General features: G+C 50.7%; 1 protein-coding gene across 8 annotated transcripts; it reads right to left on the reverse strand.

The window, feature by feature from the left end:
- Positions 1–209: 209 nt before the first annotated feature.
- CD40 (CD40 molecule) lies at positions 210–10,919 on the reverse strand. 8 transcript variants are annotated; one of them, XR_015138617.1, is made up of 9 exons: positions 10,800–10,919; positions 7,343–7,421; positions 6,899–7,024; positions 6,483–6,629; positions 6,011–6,104; positions 3,147–3,873; positions 1,373–1,459; positions 1,241–1,269; positions 210–782 (listed from the first exon to the last, which is right to left on the reverse strand). XR_015138617.1 is itself a non-coding variant. In XM_086330832.1 (9 exons), exons 1-9 carry the CDS (start codon positions 10,848–10,850, stop codon positions 615–617), a joined length of 843 nt encoding a protein of 280 aa, XP_086186958.1. In that variant the 5' UTR covers positions 10,851–10,919; the 3' UTR covers positions 210–614. The 8 variants fall into 8 exon arrangements, 7 of the variants coding, with proteins under 7 accessions (XP_086186958.1, XP_086186957.1, XP_086186960.1 ...); XM_086330832.1 differs by having other exon boundaries at positions 3,147–3,208; XM_086330831.1 differs by having other exon boundaries at positions 1,361–1,459; positions 3,147–3,208.
- Between the last annotated feature and the right edge of the window lie 2,888 nt (positions 10,920–13,807).

Raw genomic sequence — 13,807 nt, forward strand, 5'->3', positions numbered from 1 at the left:
GCAAGAACACTGGAGTGAGCGGGTTGCCATTTTCTCCTTCAGGGGATCTTCCCAGGGATTGAACCCGCGTCTCGTGCATCTCCTGCATTGGAAGGCAGATGCTTTAGCACTGAGCCTCCTGATTTGGGTTACATGCTTTAAAAAAAAAGTTTCTGTGCCCACCATTCTGCAAACTACTTTTCCCCCCATGACAGTGTTTTTAAGATCTGTTGCATAAATATATTACAGTTTTATTTAACCAGTCCCCTGGTGATGGACAGTTAAGCAGTTTCCAGTTGCTCGCTGTCACAAACAATACTGCACTGCATATCCATGTATATGCCTCCTGGGCTCAGAGCAGCCACCGAATGACATCTGTCAGCAATGAACCGCTCGCTGGGGTGGAAGGTCTGGTGGATATTATTGTATGTCCTCCCCAAAGTTTTGTTACCATCGTTAAAAGCAGGTTGGGAGACTGGGCGGGCTCCAGGGCTGGGGTGAAAGGTGCCCCAAGGTGAACTGTTTCTGGGCTGCAGGGGTGCAGGCAGAGGGCGGCTGTCGCCCTCCCCCCGCAGCAGCAGCCCCAGGTTCGTGTCCATGGGCCCGGCCTGCCACGCCCCTGGGCGCCCGCGGCCTCATTCTCGCTCCTGCACGGAGATGCGGCTCTCTTTGCCGTCCTCCTGGGCGACCGGCTGACACCAGCATAAGGTCTCTTGCACCGGAGGAGGCGGGTGGGGGCCGGGAAAATCCTCCGGATCAATCGTCTCCACGGGATCCTGCCTTTCAGCCGTAGGGTGCAGGGCCTGGGGAGACAAGGCTTGGAGTTGCCCCTAGCAACACTTCCGAGCGCTTCCCTGGAAGCCATCCCACCCCTCGCCCCTTTTCCCTTTCCCAAACCAAGGGTCAGTGCTGATTCCATGGGTGCGTCCTGCCCCCTGCTGGCCACAGCGAGGGTGTCACGAAGCTTCCGTAAGGGGAGCCCGCGGGTTAAGGAAATGTTCCTCTATCACCCACTCCTAGACCCCACACCAAGGCTCGGAAGATGCGGCTCTCCCAGGAAAGAAGAGTAAATGTCAGACTTTGCCAGTGGTGCTGGGGAAGCTCTGGGGGAAGGTGAGCTTGGGAGAAAAGGACAAAAGGGGAGAAGCCCCAAGCCCAGAGGAGGGGGAGGGGACTGGCCCTGCCTCAGTTTTGTTGCCATATAGGCAACAATGAATCAGTCTTTCTTTCCTGTCTTAAACCCTTTCCTTGGGTGACTTACCTTAGCCTGCCGCTTCTTGGTTATGTTCCCTAGAGAGAAAAAAAAGGATGGGGAGTGGAAAGGCCAGATCAGGAAACAGGTGACCCATCAACTGTCCCTCCTGCCCCATCACCTCCCCACCTGGGGACTCACTGATACAGGCAGATACCAACAGGACAGCAAACAGGACTCCCATCGTGACGGGGATCACCACCAGGGTCCTCATCCGACTCTGGAAACCTGGAGAGAGCAAGAATTCAGCCATGGCTCCCCAACCTTTTGCCCAAAGCTGCTGTGCTTTGCTGGACTCTCAAATCCTTCTGTGTCAAAGCTCATCTATATCAGAAATTTCAAACACATGTCCCCTAGTAGAAATGTGACCAACAGATGTCTTTAGTGTGACTGGCATGTGTGTGTGTGTGTATGTGTGTGTTTAATTTATAATATTTGCCAACATTTTAAAATTAGGAGATTGCACATTTAAAATTTAGGTATCTGATTTCTTTTACAAATTTGGAAGATCCAGCCCCAGTGGGCCAGCAACCCACCTACCACTCATTGGCCAGAACTGAGTGGTGAAAGTTGCCGATACCAGCTCGCCACACTCCCCACCCCTCCCTACTCTTTGTCCAATACCGAGGCCCAGCCTCATTTACATCTGCACCCTTGTCTTTGTTATAGAAGAATGGAGAGGAAGGGAAAGTGTTTCTTGTGCCTAAGTCTCTATTCTACATGGGAAACTGGAAAAAAAGACCAGAGGTGTGGTAAGGACTAAAGTAAGACCAATGAAGCACTGCCTTAGGACAAGACTGAAGAGGACACCCAAAAGCTCAGTAATCAAGATAAGTCGTATTTTTTTGGCCATGCCACACAGCATATGGGATCTTAGTTCCCTGGCCAGGGATCGAACCCATGTCTGCTGCATAGGAAGTGCAGAGTCTTAACCACTAGGCTGCCAGGGAAGTCCCAAATAAGTCATATTTTAATGTCATGTTTTGAAAAATTATATCAGCAAACTCTGGCCCACTGGCCAGCTACCTGTTTTTAAATAAAATTTTACTGGAACTGGAGTCGGAACTACAGTGAGGCAAGTGAGGCTGGGTTGTGCAAATACAGGGTTGGAGCCTGTCTTTATTTAAACTGGTGCTATTCTATTTGTTATGGAGTTTTCACAGTAATTTTTTTTTTAAGTATTGCCTCAAATATCTATCTTGATGACAGCATTTTTCTGGTGCCCCCTTAAATATTGTGCCCAAGGCAAGTGCCTTCCTCACCTCACCCCAGTCCCAACCCTGCCAAGAGGAAAGCGAATTTTAAGGAAAAGCAGAGTGCCTTTTTCTTACCCCTCATCTTTTTCACTCATTAACTGGATCCTGCCTAATCTCTGTAGTTATTTGAGTCTGTGATCTGGGCTGTAAGTCACCTCCTCATTCTAAAATCAAAACTGAGGTCCCTGGTGGCCTAGAGGTTAGGATTCCGGGCTTTCAGTGCTATGGCCGGGATTCAATCCTTGGTCAGGGAACTGAGATTCTGCAAGCCATGTGGCGTGGCCAAAAAAAAACAAAACTGAGAGCCTGAGAGGAAACAATGTCACACACGCTGGTCCTCAATGTGCAGGGCGGCAGAACAGCACTGACGGGGCGCCTCCAAAATGCCTGCGCCCATGCCAGGGATTCACACTGCCCTAGTAGGGGAGGTGGTATTGTCCCATTTTACAGACGAAGAAACTGAGGCTCAGAGAGAGGGAGTGACTTGCCCAGGCTCCACAGATAAGCAGCAGAGCTAGATTGCCACAGTTCCAAACTGCCTCCCCCTCTTGCTTTAGCCTCCCCTCCCTCTTTCCCTACCTGTGCTTCCGGGTACCCCAGTCTCCCCTCAGCTCTCCACCTTCTTAGCCGGCCGCTGGGGCCCACTCTCCAGGACTTACCGCAGACAACATCTGTCTTGTTCGTCCCCACGTGTTGTTCCACCAGGCCTTTTCTCTCGCAACTGTGTACAGACATGCGTGCACATGCAGATACACAGAGACAAAGAGACACTAAGTTTCCCCACTCGTGAGATTTCCAACCCCAGAGGGAGACGGCCAACAAGCAACAGCACAGGTTCACGGAGCGTGTGTTATGTGCGCTCTCCTGTGCTGGTTGTTATGGGAATGACACGGACTGTTCATACAGAACTCGCGAGTGCAGAGGAAAGACAACGGTAAACCGTGAAGGAGTGAGGGTAGGAAAGCCTCTGACGAGTGCCAAGTGCATGTGAACGGGGCATGGTTCAGGGTAAGGAGGCAGAATCCACAGTGACCGGAATGCGAGGACGAGGGGGCTGCTCAAATTTGGCACCACTGATGTCTGGGGGCCACATAATTTTTCTTCTGTGGTGGGGACTGTCCTGAATACCGTAGGATGTTTAGCAGCGTCCCTGGCCTCTAGAGGCCAGTAGCATCCTCCTCCTCAGTTGTGAGAACCAAAATATCTCCAGATATTGTCACATGTCCCCTGGGGGAGAAAACTGCTCAGTTGAGAATCTCTGGTTTGAGAGTCATCCAGAAAGACTTCCCTGGGGAAGTTAGATCTCAGTGGGCCCTTGAGGGATGTAAAATTTAGAACATCAGTATATGTAGGGCGTGCCAGGTGGCTCAGTGGTAAAGAATCCACCTGCAATGCAAGAGACACGGGTTCAGTCCCTGGATGGAGAAGATCCTCTGGAGAAGAAAATGGCAACCCACTCCAATATTCTTGTCTGGGAAATCCCATGGACAGAGGAGCCTGGTGGGCTACAGGCTGGGGGGCTGCAGAGGAGTCGGACACAACTTAGCAACTGAACAACAATAACAACATATTCTCTTTAAGCAGGACAACATGATATGAAGGATTAGGTGGGTGATGAGCCAGATAGTATAAGGAAACTCTGGAAAATTGGGTCTTTAGAACCAGATCACTAATCAGCCATGAAGTTTTCAGCTGGATTCAGCTGGTGGGTCGCGTCAGCATCCAACCACATGACTAAAGCTGCTAGAGGATTTAATGGCCAAAGATCTCCCAGGCGGAGAAATGACAGAAAAATGGCTTTCCAGGAGGCCACTGCCAAAGCAGTGGCCAAACATGAGATGATGAAGACTTGGACCAAGGTGGTTCCCCAGAGGAATGGAAAGGGATGGACAGAGAAGGACATCGCAAAGGACAAAACATCTAACGCAGGAAAAAGAGAAGCTTCAAAGAAAGCACATATATGAGAAGAGTGCTTAAGAGTTTTTGAAACACATTTACATGTCTTTTCCTCGACCCTTGTGAAATGAAGGTCATTCTCATTTTCCAAATGAGGACACCAAGGCTCAGATGAGGGTCACAGTCCCACACGGTCATACACTTTCTAAGCTGAGTGAGTCTGGAACCCAGTGCTCTGGTTCTACCAAACCAAGGTGCCTCCCTTTCTCAGTCAACATTTATCAGTAAAGATTTATTGAGCACCTACTATGCAGCAGATGCTGTTTGGAGCATAAGGGATATATCCATGGAAGAAAAATAGAGCGCCTCTACAGTTCAGGAGTTTGCCACCTACTGGAGACAGGCAGACAGTCAACAGTATATACGGGATGCCACTATTCGTGTGGAAGATCCATTTGCATGTGTGTGCCTTTGTTTGTTTGCACAGAGAACCTCCAGAAGGACACGCGTGGTCCAGTGGCTGCAGGATGGCTGAGGGCGGCAAGGGACGTATCACTATTGGCCCTTTTATGCCTTCTGTCCTCACGCCTGTCTTACTCATTTTTTCAAATTAAACGTAAAAAAAAACTTAATCAGGCGTGTGCTTACGCGTATTCCAGGCAGAAGACTTTAATGCAAGAGAACAAACAGTGTGTTGAGGGAATTGCAAGCAACATGATGTCACGAAGAGATCACGAGATGGAGCTGGGAGGTCGGAGGCTGTGCAGAGGAGTCAGGGTTTCATCCCAAAGGCGCAGAGAGCCACAGAGCATTTTAAACAGGGAGTGCCATGCTCCAGAGAGAACGGTGGAAAGCTTACTTTGGCAAAGGGATGGAGAGCCAGCTGAAAGGGAGAGGATCGAGGCAGGGAGGCCAGTGAGGAGGCTATAGCATCGGCCAGACCACTGTGGTGAGGTCCAAACTAAGGTGGTGACAGGGGAGATCAGAGAGAAGGAGGAAGAGTCCCCAAACATTTGGAAGGTTAGACAGACAGGACTTAGGGACTGATTGGGGGAGACGGAGGGGGACCCTGCAACAGGTGCCCAGAGGCACGTTTGCGCCCATCACAGCGGGTAAAGGGAGCAAGCAGGTGCCCGTGGCTCATCTCCGAGGAGGTGTACCCTCGGCAGGTAGATACGACAGTCTGGGACCTAGGAGACAAATCTAGACAGATGGTGATGGGGAACGATCCGTAGCCAAAGCCACGGATGTGGAAAAGATGGTCCAGGGGAGGTGGGCAAAGTGAGCGGAGACTAGAGCCTAGAACAAAGGCCTAGAAAACCCGTTTAGGAGGAGGAAGGAGGGGCTGAGAGGGGTACAAGGAAAGGAAGAGCGGTGTCACTGTACCCCCCACGGAGGGAGAATTTCACCAAAGATCAGAGAGCAGCGGTGTCTACTACCACCCAGAGAGAGCAGGCAGGAAATGCCCAAAGTGTCTGGTTGGCCACGGGGGTCCCTCAAGACATTCTAGAGGTGTGTGAGTGTGTGGACATGGGGAGCGGGGACCGAAGGACTGGTGGCCAGAGAGAAGGGAAGCGGGTCCCATGCCCCTCTTGGGGCAGGAAACACAAGGGCTGAGTCCTTATACCTTGTCCAACGGTGACACTTTTCAAAAGCAGATGACACGTTGGAGAAGAAGCCGAGCGGGCAGGGTTCACAGACGGTATCCAAAAGCCCTGTAGCTGAGGGGAGAGGAGGCATTAATCGTTACAGTGGACCCCCTGTCTGGCTGTCAGGGGGACCGGTGGGCAGGGAGGACCAGACGAGCATCCTGCTTCAAAGCACTTCTTCCCGCAGCACGCACCTTCCCTTGCTGCAGGCAGCCCCTAGGGAGGCTTCCCCCACGGCCCTCCCGAGCCCAATGCCCACAGTGGGCCGAGGCTGATGCCCACAGTGGGAGGCAGAGGCAAAGGTTCCATTTCCAACCCACTTTGGTGGAGATGTCAAGGTAGGCCGGTCTCTCAGCCTCTGGGGCGGAGTGCCCGCTGCCCAGCCCCTCTCCTTGGGCCCTTGCCTCCTCTCTCCTGCCTCTAGAACTGATTCCCAGACAGGCCACTTACCGATCTGCTTGACCCCGAAGCCAGGGAGACACAAGCTGTGGGGCGTGCAACTTTCGCAGGTGTGACTGGTACAGTGTTGGCCTTCGACACATACACAAGTGGTGTCTGTATTCAAGGTGCCCTCGCTCTGGATCCGGAGCCCTAGGTCTGTGCAGAGACAGGAAAGAAGGATGGGAACCCCTTACCGGCCGTGATCCAGGGGCCCCTGATCTTCATATTTCCTGTTCTTTTCTTTTAGACCCTCTTCCTAGCAGGAACGGCAATCAAATTAGGTAACAACCAAGACAACCCAGACTCTAACCAATCAGAACAGACACTGGCTATTAAAAAAAAAAAGTCAGGATGGCTGTACTGTCAGGAATGAGCTGGAATATCAGCCTGACTCCCAAGGGCCCCTTCCCCCGCAGCCTACGCACTGGGGTTGCAGTATCTGTGCTCGTGACAGTATTTCTCTCTGTTCCAGGTGGACAAGAATTCGCCTTTACCGCAGGACTGGCATTCTGTTTTGCTGACCTCTGTGCAGTCGTTCACCAGTTTCTGTCCTGGAAAACATCCGGAAATGAGGGCACTCCAGGCAACCCAATGAGTCAGACACTTAATTGAAAAGTGGTAAAGCTGGGCTTTAGGGAGGGGGCTTCAAAGAGGGCAGTCCCAGACCCTTCCAGCCTTCATACTCTGGTATAGGACGCAGAAGAGATAGGAACCCTAGTTCTGGGTCAGCAGAGAGGAAACTCAGAACATCCTGGGGCAGGGACAGGGAATCCCAGGGGTCATTTAAGACACAAGCTTATAGTTGACACATGAGATCTACATGTGCCAGCAGACCAAGACAGGTCCCACGTGGGGCTAGAGTGTCTCACCCGGCGGGCACAAATCACAGCAAAGACTGTTCACTGGGTATTGCTTCTCTCCACAAGCAGTGGCTGGTTCTGAGTGGACCTAAAAAAGGAATTGGGTGATTTGAAGGGATCTTGAAATCTCAGACGTAGCCTCCTTGGCTCACAGGTGCAAATCAGGCAGGACAGAGGGTAGAACCGAAGTTTAAGTACAAAGCAGAAAAACGGGGCCTGTGTGTTATATGTTGCATTTGTTTTTAACTAAACCCCCAACTAGTATGATGATAAAGGTACCCAGAGAATCATTCTGATATTTTACAAAGTAATTGCGCTGTTAACTCACAGTATTCATTGAACTAAACAGATCTTCCTTTTGGCTTGAGGGCTGAGTCTTTCCTCTCCCCAGCAACCCAAGAGCACATGAGGACTCCAGCATCTACCCTGGAGTCCTGAAGCTGGCTGATTCCAGCTGGTCCTAGTCCAAATGGGGGCTATATTTAGCATGTGGCCTCTTCCTTCTATTCTTTTGCTCCCCACCCTCTTCCCCTTTCCGAGCCTCATCATGTTTTCTCCCTCCAACCTCTCATCATCTGATCATCCAACCTCTCCCTCACGAAATACAGGATGGAGCAGCTGGAAGCATAAAATCCAACTCTTTCACTTCACACGTGGTGAGACTGGGGACCAGAAAGGCTGATTCACTTGCCCAAGGTCACGCAGTGATAGAATCCGAATGAGAACTCAGGTCTCAATATTTCCTCTCTCCATCAATGTGGGTCTCACCTGCATCATTGTCACTACATCCAGGTACCACCCATGCTATTCATGACTTCTTGTTCATTTAAATACATTTATTTTCAAGGTAAACCTCATAGCATTGCCATGAGAACAAAACTAGTATCACTTCTCATAAATAAAAGGCAACCCTAAAAATAAATTCAGCAGAAACAAAACAATGTCATTAAACCATAGCTGATTGCTTTGCTTACTGACAGCCCTCTACCCCAGGCCTACTCCTGATTTTTGTTTTAAAAGGAGGATTAGCAAGGCATTTGAGAGGTATTAACTATATTCTAGCTCCGCAACTTCCTTCTTGAAAAAATGAAAAGGATTTTAACTAGAACTGCAAAGTGAATTTGTGTTGTTAATTCTACATCCGCATGGGGTTGCAGAAGAGTTGACATGACTTAGCAACTGAACAACAGCGACCGCGGCATGCTCTCTAAAATCATCTCACACCCTGGGAACAGCCAGTGAAAAGAACAGTTTTAAGGGTCAAACAGCGTAAAGCTCCAGTCTTGACTTTGTAACACTTAACTAGTTATTTTGCTTCTCTTATCCTCAGTTTCTACAACTCTAAAATGGGAGAAATAATGCCTGCCCCACAGATTAGGACTTCCTAGGTGGCCCTGGTGGTTAAGAACCCGCCTCCCAATACAGGAGACATAAGAGACATAGGTTTGATCCCTGGGTCAGGAAGACCCTCTGGAGGAGGATATGGCAATTCACTCCAGTTTTCTTGCCTGGAGAATCCCATGGACAGAGGAGCCTGGTGGGCTACAATCCATGGTGTCACAAAGAGTCAACTGAAGCAATTTAGAATGCACGCATGCACAGATTAGGTTGTGAAGATGAGAAAGAATGGATGAATATGGCCTGGTACAGTGTCCAGAACATAAGAGGTGCTCATTAAATGGCACTTTTAATTATCATACATACATAAGTATCTGCTGGGTTGCCCAGCACCCTGGCTACCAGGAACCTACCTAATTGGTGCTTCTCATTCAACTCAGGGCCGGTAGGGGTGGGGGGAGGGTGGTGAATTACTTACAGAAGTGTATCTTATCCCAAGCAGGGAAGGAGACAGCAAAGGTCACTGCTCCCGCCATCACATCACAACACACCATCCCGTGAACGTTCTCCCCACAAGCCCATGGACCTTCCCCCCACACTCCCAGAGCAATAAAAGTCCTCTATGCCATTTTCAAACATATGAGAAATATAGCCCCTCCTCTGAAAATGTGTCGAATCCCCAGTTCCCACGTCATAGTTTCAAGCCTTCTGACAGGACCAAGGCTTGGAAACTCTCACCATCTGAGAGGCTGGCTCAGAAATCAGGCAGATGTACATTTATCAGCAGGTTCCATCTAGCTAAGTGGATTGGGGCAAGCCATTTTCTCTCTCTGAGCCTCAGTTTGCTCATCTGTATAATGGGGGAGTTGGAAGAAATCAGACCAAGAATGCATGTAAAGTATTTTGCTCAGAGCCTGACACACAGGAAACTCTCAGTAAATAACCTCAGATATTGTTGTCACAGCCTAGTCTCCACCTGGAGCTAAAACTGGGACTTTGCTCTTGAGAAGCTCAGACCACCTTTCACCCTATCCCCACTGGCTTTTCCTCCACTTCTCCTCCAAGAGCCCCCTTCCTGCCTCCTTACTCCCTAAGAGCCATTGCTTACAGTGAAAATGAAAGTGCTGGGGCCAGAGCAGCTTCCCCACAGCATCTCTCCCCTTGCTGCTGACCCCCTACTTCATGGGTCATTCCTGCCCTGCCTTCATGCCAGAAAGTACAGCCCTTGAAATTTAGGGGGAGACCAGAGGGGTGGGGATGACAGTGTCAGGTACTTGGGGGATTCCCAGCCTCCAGAATGAGGAACTACAAAAATACATTTAAACTAGAAGCGAGTCAAGTGTGGAACTCTGAAAATCCCGGAGATATGCTTGGTTGGGCATATCTGAGCCCTTCTGGGGTACCTGGAGAAACCCCTGCTGGTCTCCCAGCCCTTTCATGGTCCCATGAACTGTTCAGTTCCCCCGAGAGTCCCCTATGTCATCTTAAATTCAGGAGGCAGGGACACAGCCTTGGGTATTCCTCCTATGTTGGGGGTTGGGGAGGATCACCAGGATTTGGTTCTGGAGTGGGAACGTTAAAAGCTCCTTGCCTTCTCAGAGAAGCACCTGGGCCACTGCCCTCATCCCTTGCTCCCGCAAGATGTCCTGGAAGAAGGCCACCCCAGCTGGCAAGGAGGTGATAACCACTTACAGAGGCTGGCATCTATCCACATTGGGAAAGAGACAGGAAACCGGCTAGACCCGCCCCTTCCCTTGGCTGGCCTCCCTTCTCACTTCTGAAACCCCTCACCGTCTCTTTGGGGCCAGCCTTCGAGGCAGACCCAGACTCTACAGTTTTTTGACCAGATAAAGGCTTAAGGCTGCCGAAACCCCCAACCTCATCTGCGCTGCCTAGGCGTTTCCTGCGGCGACCCCACTAGGCGCCCTCTGTGGGCCACCTGGGACCCCCACCCCTGCCCGGGAGGAGAGAGAAACAGTCCATCTCATTCAGCCATGACCCCGGGTACCCTACCCAGCTTCCCAAAATCAGCTCAGAAGGTTCCCTGCCCGAAGTATCGCTTCTTTTCCCATTCCCTACTCTCTAATCTCAAATTCCCGCCTCTGGTCGGAACGGAATTTCAACTTACGGCGGTCAGAAAGAAGCCCCAGAAGAGACACTGCAGTGGCAAACGAACCATGGCGAGGTGAGAACCCGGCGGCCGGAGGAGAGCGCGCCGGGACTTGGCCGCTTCCAGTTCCCCTGTCCTGGCCCGGGAGCCCGCCCAGGAAAGAAGCGGGGTCTTCGGGGACCAATCGCAGCCAGCCTCGCTAGCGGAGGGGCGGAGCTCCCGGAGACACACCTCCCTGGGATTTCCCCCAGGACATTCCCGGGGAGTCTAATTCCCCAAGGAGTTTAGGGACGCGCTTTGGGGAAGGAAGCGGGGAGAAGAGGGGAAAGCGTGGTTCCAAGGAGAGCTCTTCATGGGACCCCCCCACCCCCCCGCGCACCCTAGGACTACAAAGGCCGAGCAGGAGGGAGGCAGCCGCTTTCTGGGGATGGGGATGAGGAGTTGGGAGAGAGGCGAAGGGAGTGGAAAGAGATCCCTATGGGTGTTGAGAAGACTCCCCCACCCTGCCCCGTTCTTCCCCGCCGCCTCCGGCAATCCCGGCGGAACCGAAAGTGTCGAACGCCGCGGATGGAGAGGCCTAAGGAAGTTCCCAGAAAACGGGAAGGCCACGGCTGGGTAGTGGAAGGAGGGTTGGGGGAGGGGGGCCTTTCAAGGAAAAGAGTTTCCCAACTTACAGTTTCGCTCTCTTTCAAAGGAAATTCCCTCGCGTGGGCGCTGAGTCCCAGCGCGCCCCCTCCCCCATCCCATCCATCCATCCATGCGTGCAGTCCCCACCAGACTCTATTCCATTCCAGTTCCTTTCCGCTACGTGAAAACAGGCACTTAGACTAGACCAGTCTTTCGTGGGCTCGCAGGACCCCTTGAGAATCTTAGGAGACTGGAGACCCCCTAGTTCTGCAGAAGCACACGTCCTTGTAGCGATTATTTCCCCAGTTCAGACCCTCCAAGCCTTTCCTGAACCAGTATTAACACTCTGCTCTGCAGCAGGGAACACCTGGGTTCTGGCCTAGGCTCTGCTTCTGATGGGCTGGGTGTCCTTGAGCCTCGGTGTGCTTCAGTGAAACCTAAGGAGCTTGAACTAGAAGGTGTTTGGGGTGATGACTCTCCGAGCTCTGAGTTTCTGGGCAGGGTCAAAAGGCCAAACTGCACAGAGCAGAGAGGACGGGAGAGAGCTGCTAACCCCATTCTCCTGGCTTCTGCTGCAAAGGGCACATTTGCAGACCTGTAGATTCTACCTTCAGGATCCATCCCCTCTCTTCTATCCCCTCTGCCACAACTTTAATTCAGAGGCTCGGCATCTTTCACCTGGACTGTCACAACAGCCTCACTCATACAGTTAAGTATTTGTTGAGTCTCTGCTATGTTCCAGGTAATTCTGAGCCCTATCTCTCTCTCTCACTGTGCACATTGTTGCAATTCTGTTTGTAGGATCTGGTCTGATGGGGGCACTTCACTGCTTAAAAACCTTTTTGCGCTGCTCTGTACCCTTGGAGAAGACTCTTGAGAGTCCCTTGGACTGCAAGGAGATCCAACCAGTCCATTCTGAAGGAGATCAGCCCTGGGATTTCTTTGGAAGGAATGTTGCTGAAGCTGAAACTCCAGTACTTTGGCCACCTCATGCGAAGAGTTGACTTACTGGAAAAGACTCTGATGCTGGAAGGGATTGGGGGCAGGAGGAGAAGGGGACGACAGAGGATGAGATGGCTGGATGGCATCACTGACTCGATGGACGTGAGTCTGAGTGAACTCTGGGAGTTGGTGATGGACAGGGAGGCCTGGCGTGCTGCGATTCATGGGGTCAAAAAGAGTCGGACACGACTGAGCGACTGAACTGAACTGAGACCCTGTTGTTGTTGTTCAGTCACTGAGTCTTGTCCAACTCTCTGCAACCCCATGGACTGTAGCACACCAGGTTCCTCTGTCCTCCACTATCTTCCAGAGTTTGCTCAAATTCATGTCCATTAAGTCGGTGATACTATCTGATCATCTCATCCTCTGTCACCCCTTCTCCTTTGCCTCCTTTGTCTTTTCCAGCATCGGCTTTTCACATCAAGTGGCCAAAGTATTGGAGCTTCAGCTTCAGCATCAATCCTTCCAATATATGTTCAGGGTTGATTTCATTTAGTATTGACTGGTTTGATCTCCTTCCTGAACAAGGGACTCTCATCTGAGGATGGTCCAAACTCCTTCTCCTGGTGCAGCTGAGTCTCCACTCAGCCCCACCCTCTTTTCCCACGTTCACACCCTGCCGTGTCCTACCATGCATGCTGGCTTCAAGCATCCTCGCCTTTTCCTCACTTTCCAAAGGCACAGTCGTTTCTTTCTTCTGTCTTGCTGTTTTCCTCCTTCCTTCTCCTTCCTCGAATGAGTTTAAATTTTACCTTCTCTTTAGATAAACCTCTTCTTAACTCCCTGAGACAGAAGTAGATACTGCACCCCACCTTCGCCCCTGCTCCCATGTTCCCACAGCATTAATATGCTGAATTCTCAACCCATATGCCTGGCCCCATTTGATGGTGAGCTCTTTGAGGGCAGGACTGAATCTGTCCCAGTCCTGGGCACCAACACATTTGCTGAATGAATAAATAAGTGAGTAGGTTCAATAACTTCTTATTCTAAGCACAGTCTCCGTCAGAAAGGAGGTACTAAGCTGGTAGTTTCAACACAGACCTCAAGTTGATACCCGTAGTCCCAGAACACTTGAAATCAGAGACCAAGGAATTTCATGAAAGTCACACAAGCATGCCTGGGATAGAGACAACATTAAAATATCTTTTCCCTTTTTAACCCACTTTGAAAAACACAAGCACCATTTTCATTCCTAGGGGGGCGGTGGAGGGGGGCGTTACTATAATAACTTAAGCCATTACTTATTCTTTATTTGCTTGATTCTAAAATTGGGCCCTTCACAAAACTGCCTTGGGAAGCAAGTACACAGGATTAAACATTAATTATATTATATAAAACATATCATAGCAGCAATTAAAGCAGCTTAAATTAATGTGTGAAAGAATAAATAGTAGCCT

This window comes from Bos grunniens, chromosome 13, assembly GCF_055505025.1.
Source record: "Bos grunniens cultivar Pamir isolate PY7600 chromosome 13, Bosgru_T2T1.0, whole genome shotgun sequence".
Lineage (NCBI taxonomy): Eukaryota > Metazoa > Chordata > Mammalia > Artiodactyla > Bovidae > Bos > Bos grunniens.

Coding starts and splice junctions, on each gene's coding strand:
- CD40 (XM_086330831.1), bottom strand. CDS start 10,850: ATGGTTCGTTTGCCACTGCAGTGTCTCTTCTGGGGCTTCTTTCTGACC. Junction 7,025..7,342: donor CTGTGATTTGTGCCCGCCGG/GTGAGACACTCT, acceptor GATGTTTTCCAG/GACAGAAACTGGTGAACGAC. Junction 1,270..1,360: donor CTGTATCAGTGAGTCCCCAG/GTGGGGAGGTGA, acceptor TTTTCTCTCTAG/GGAACATAACCAAGAAGCGG.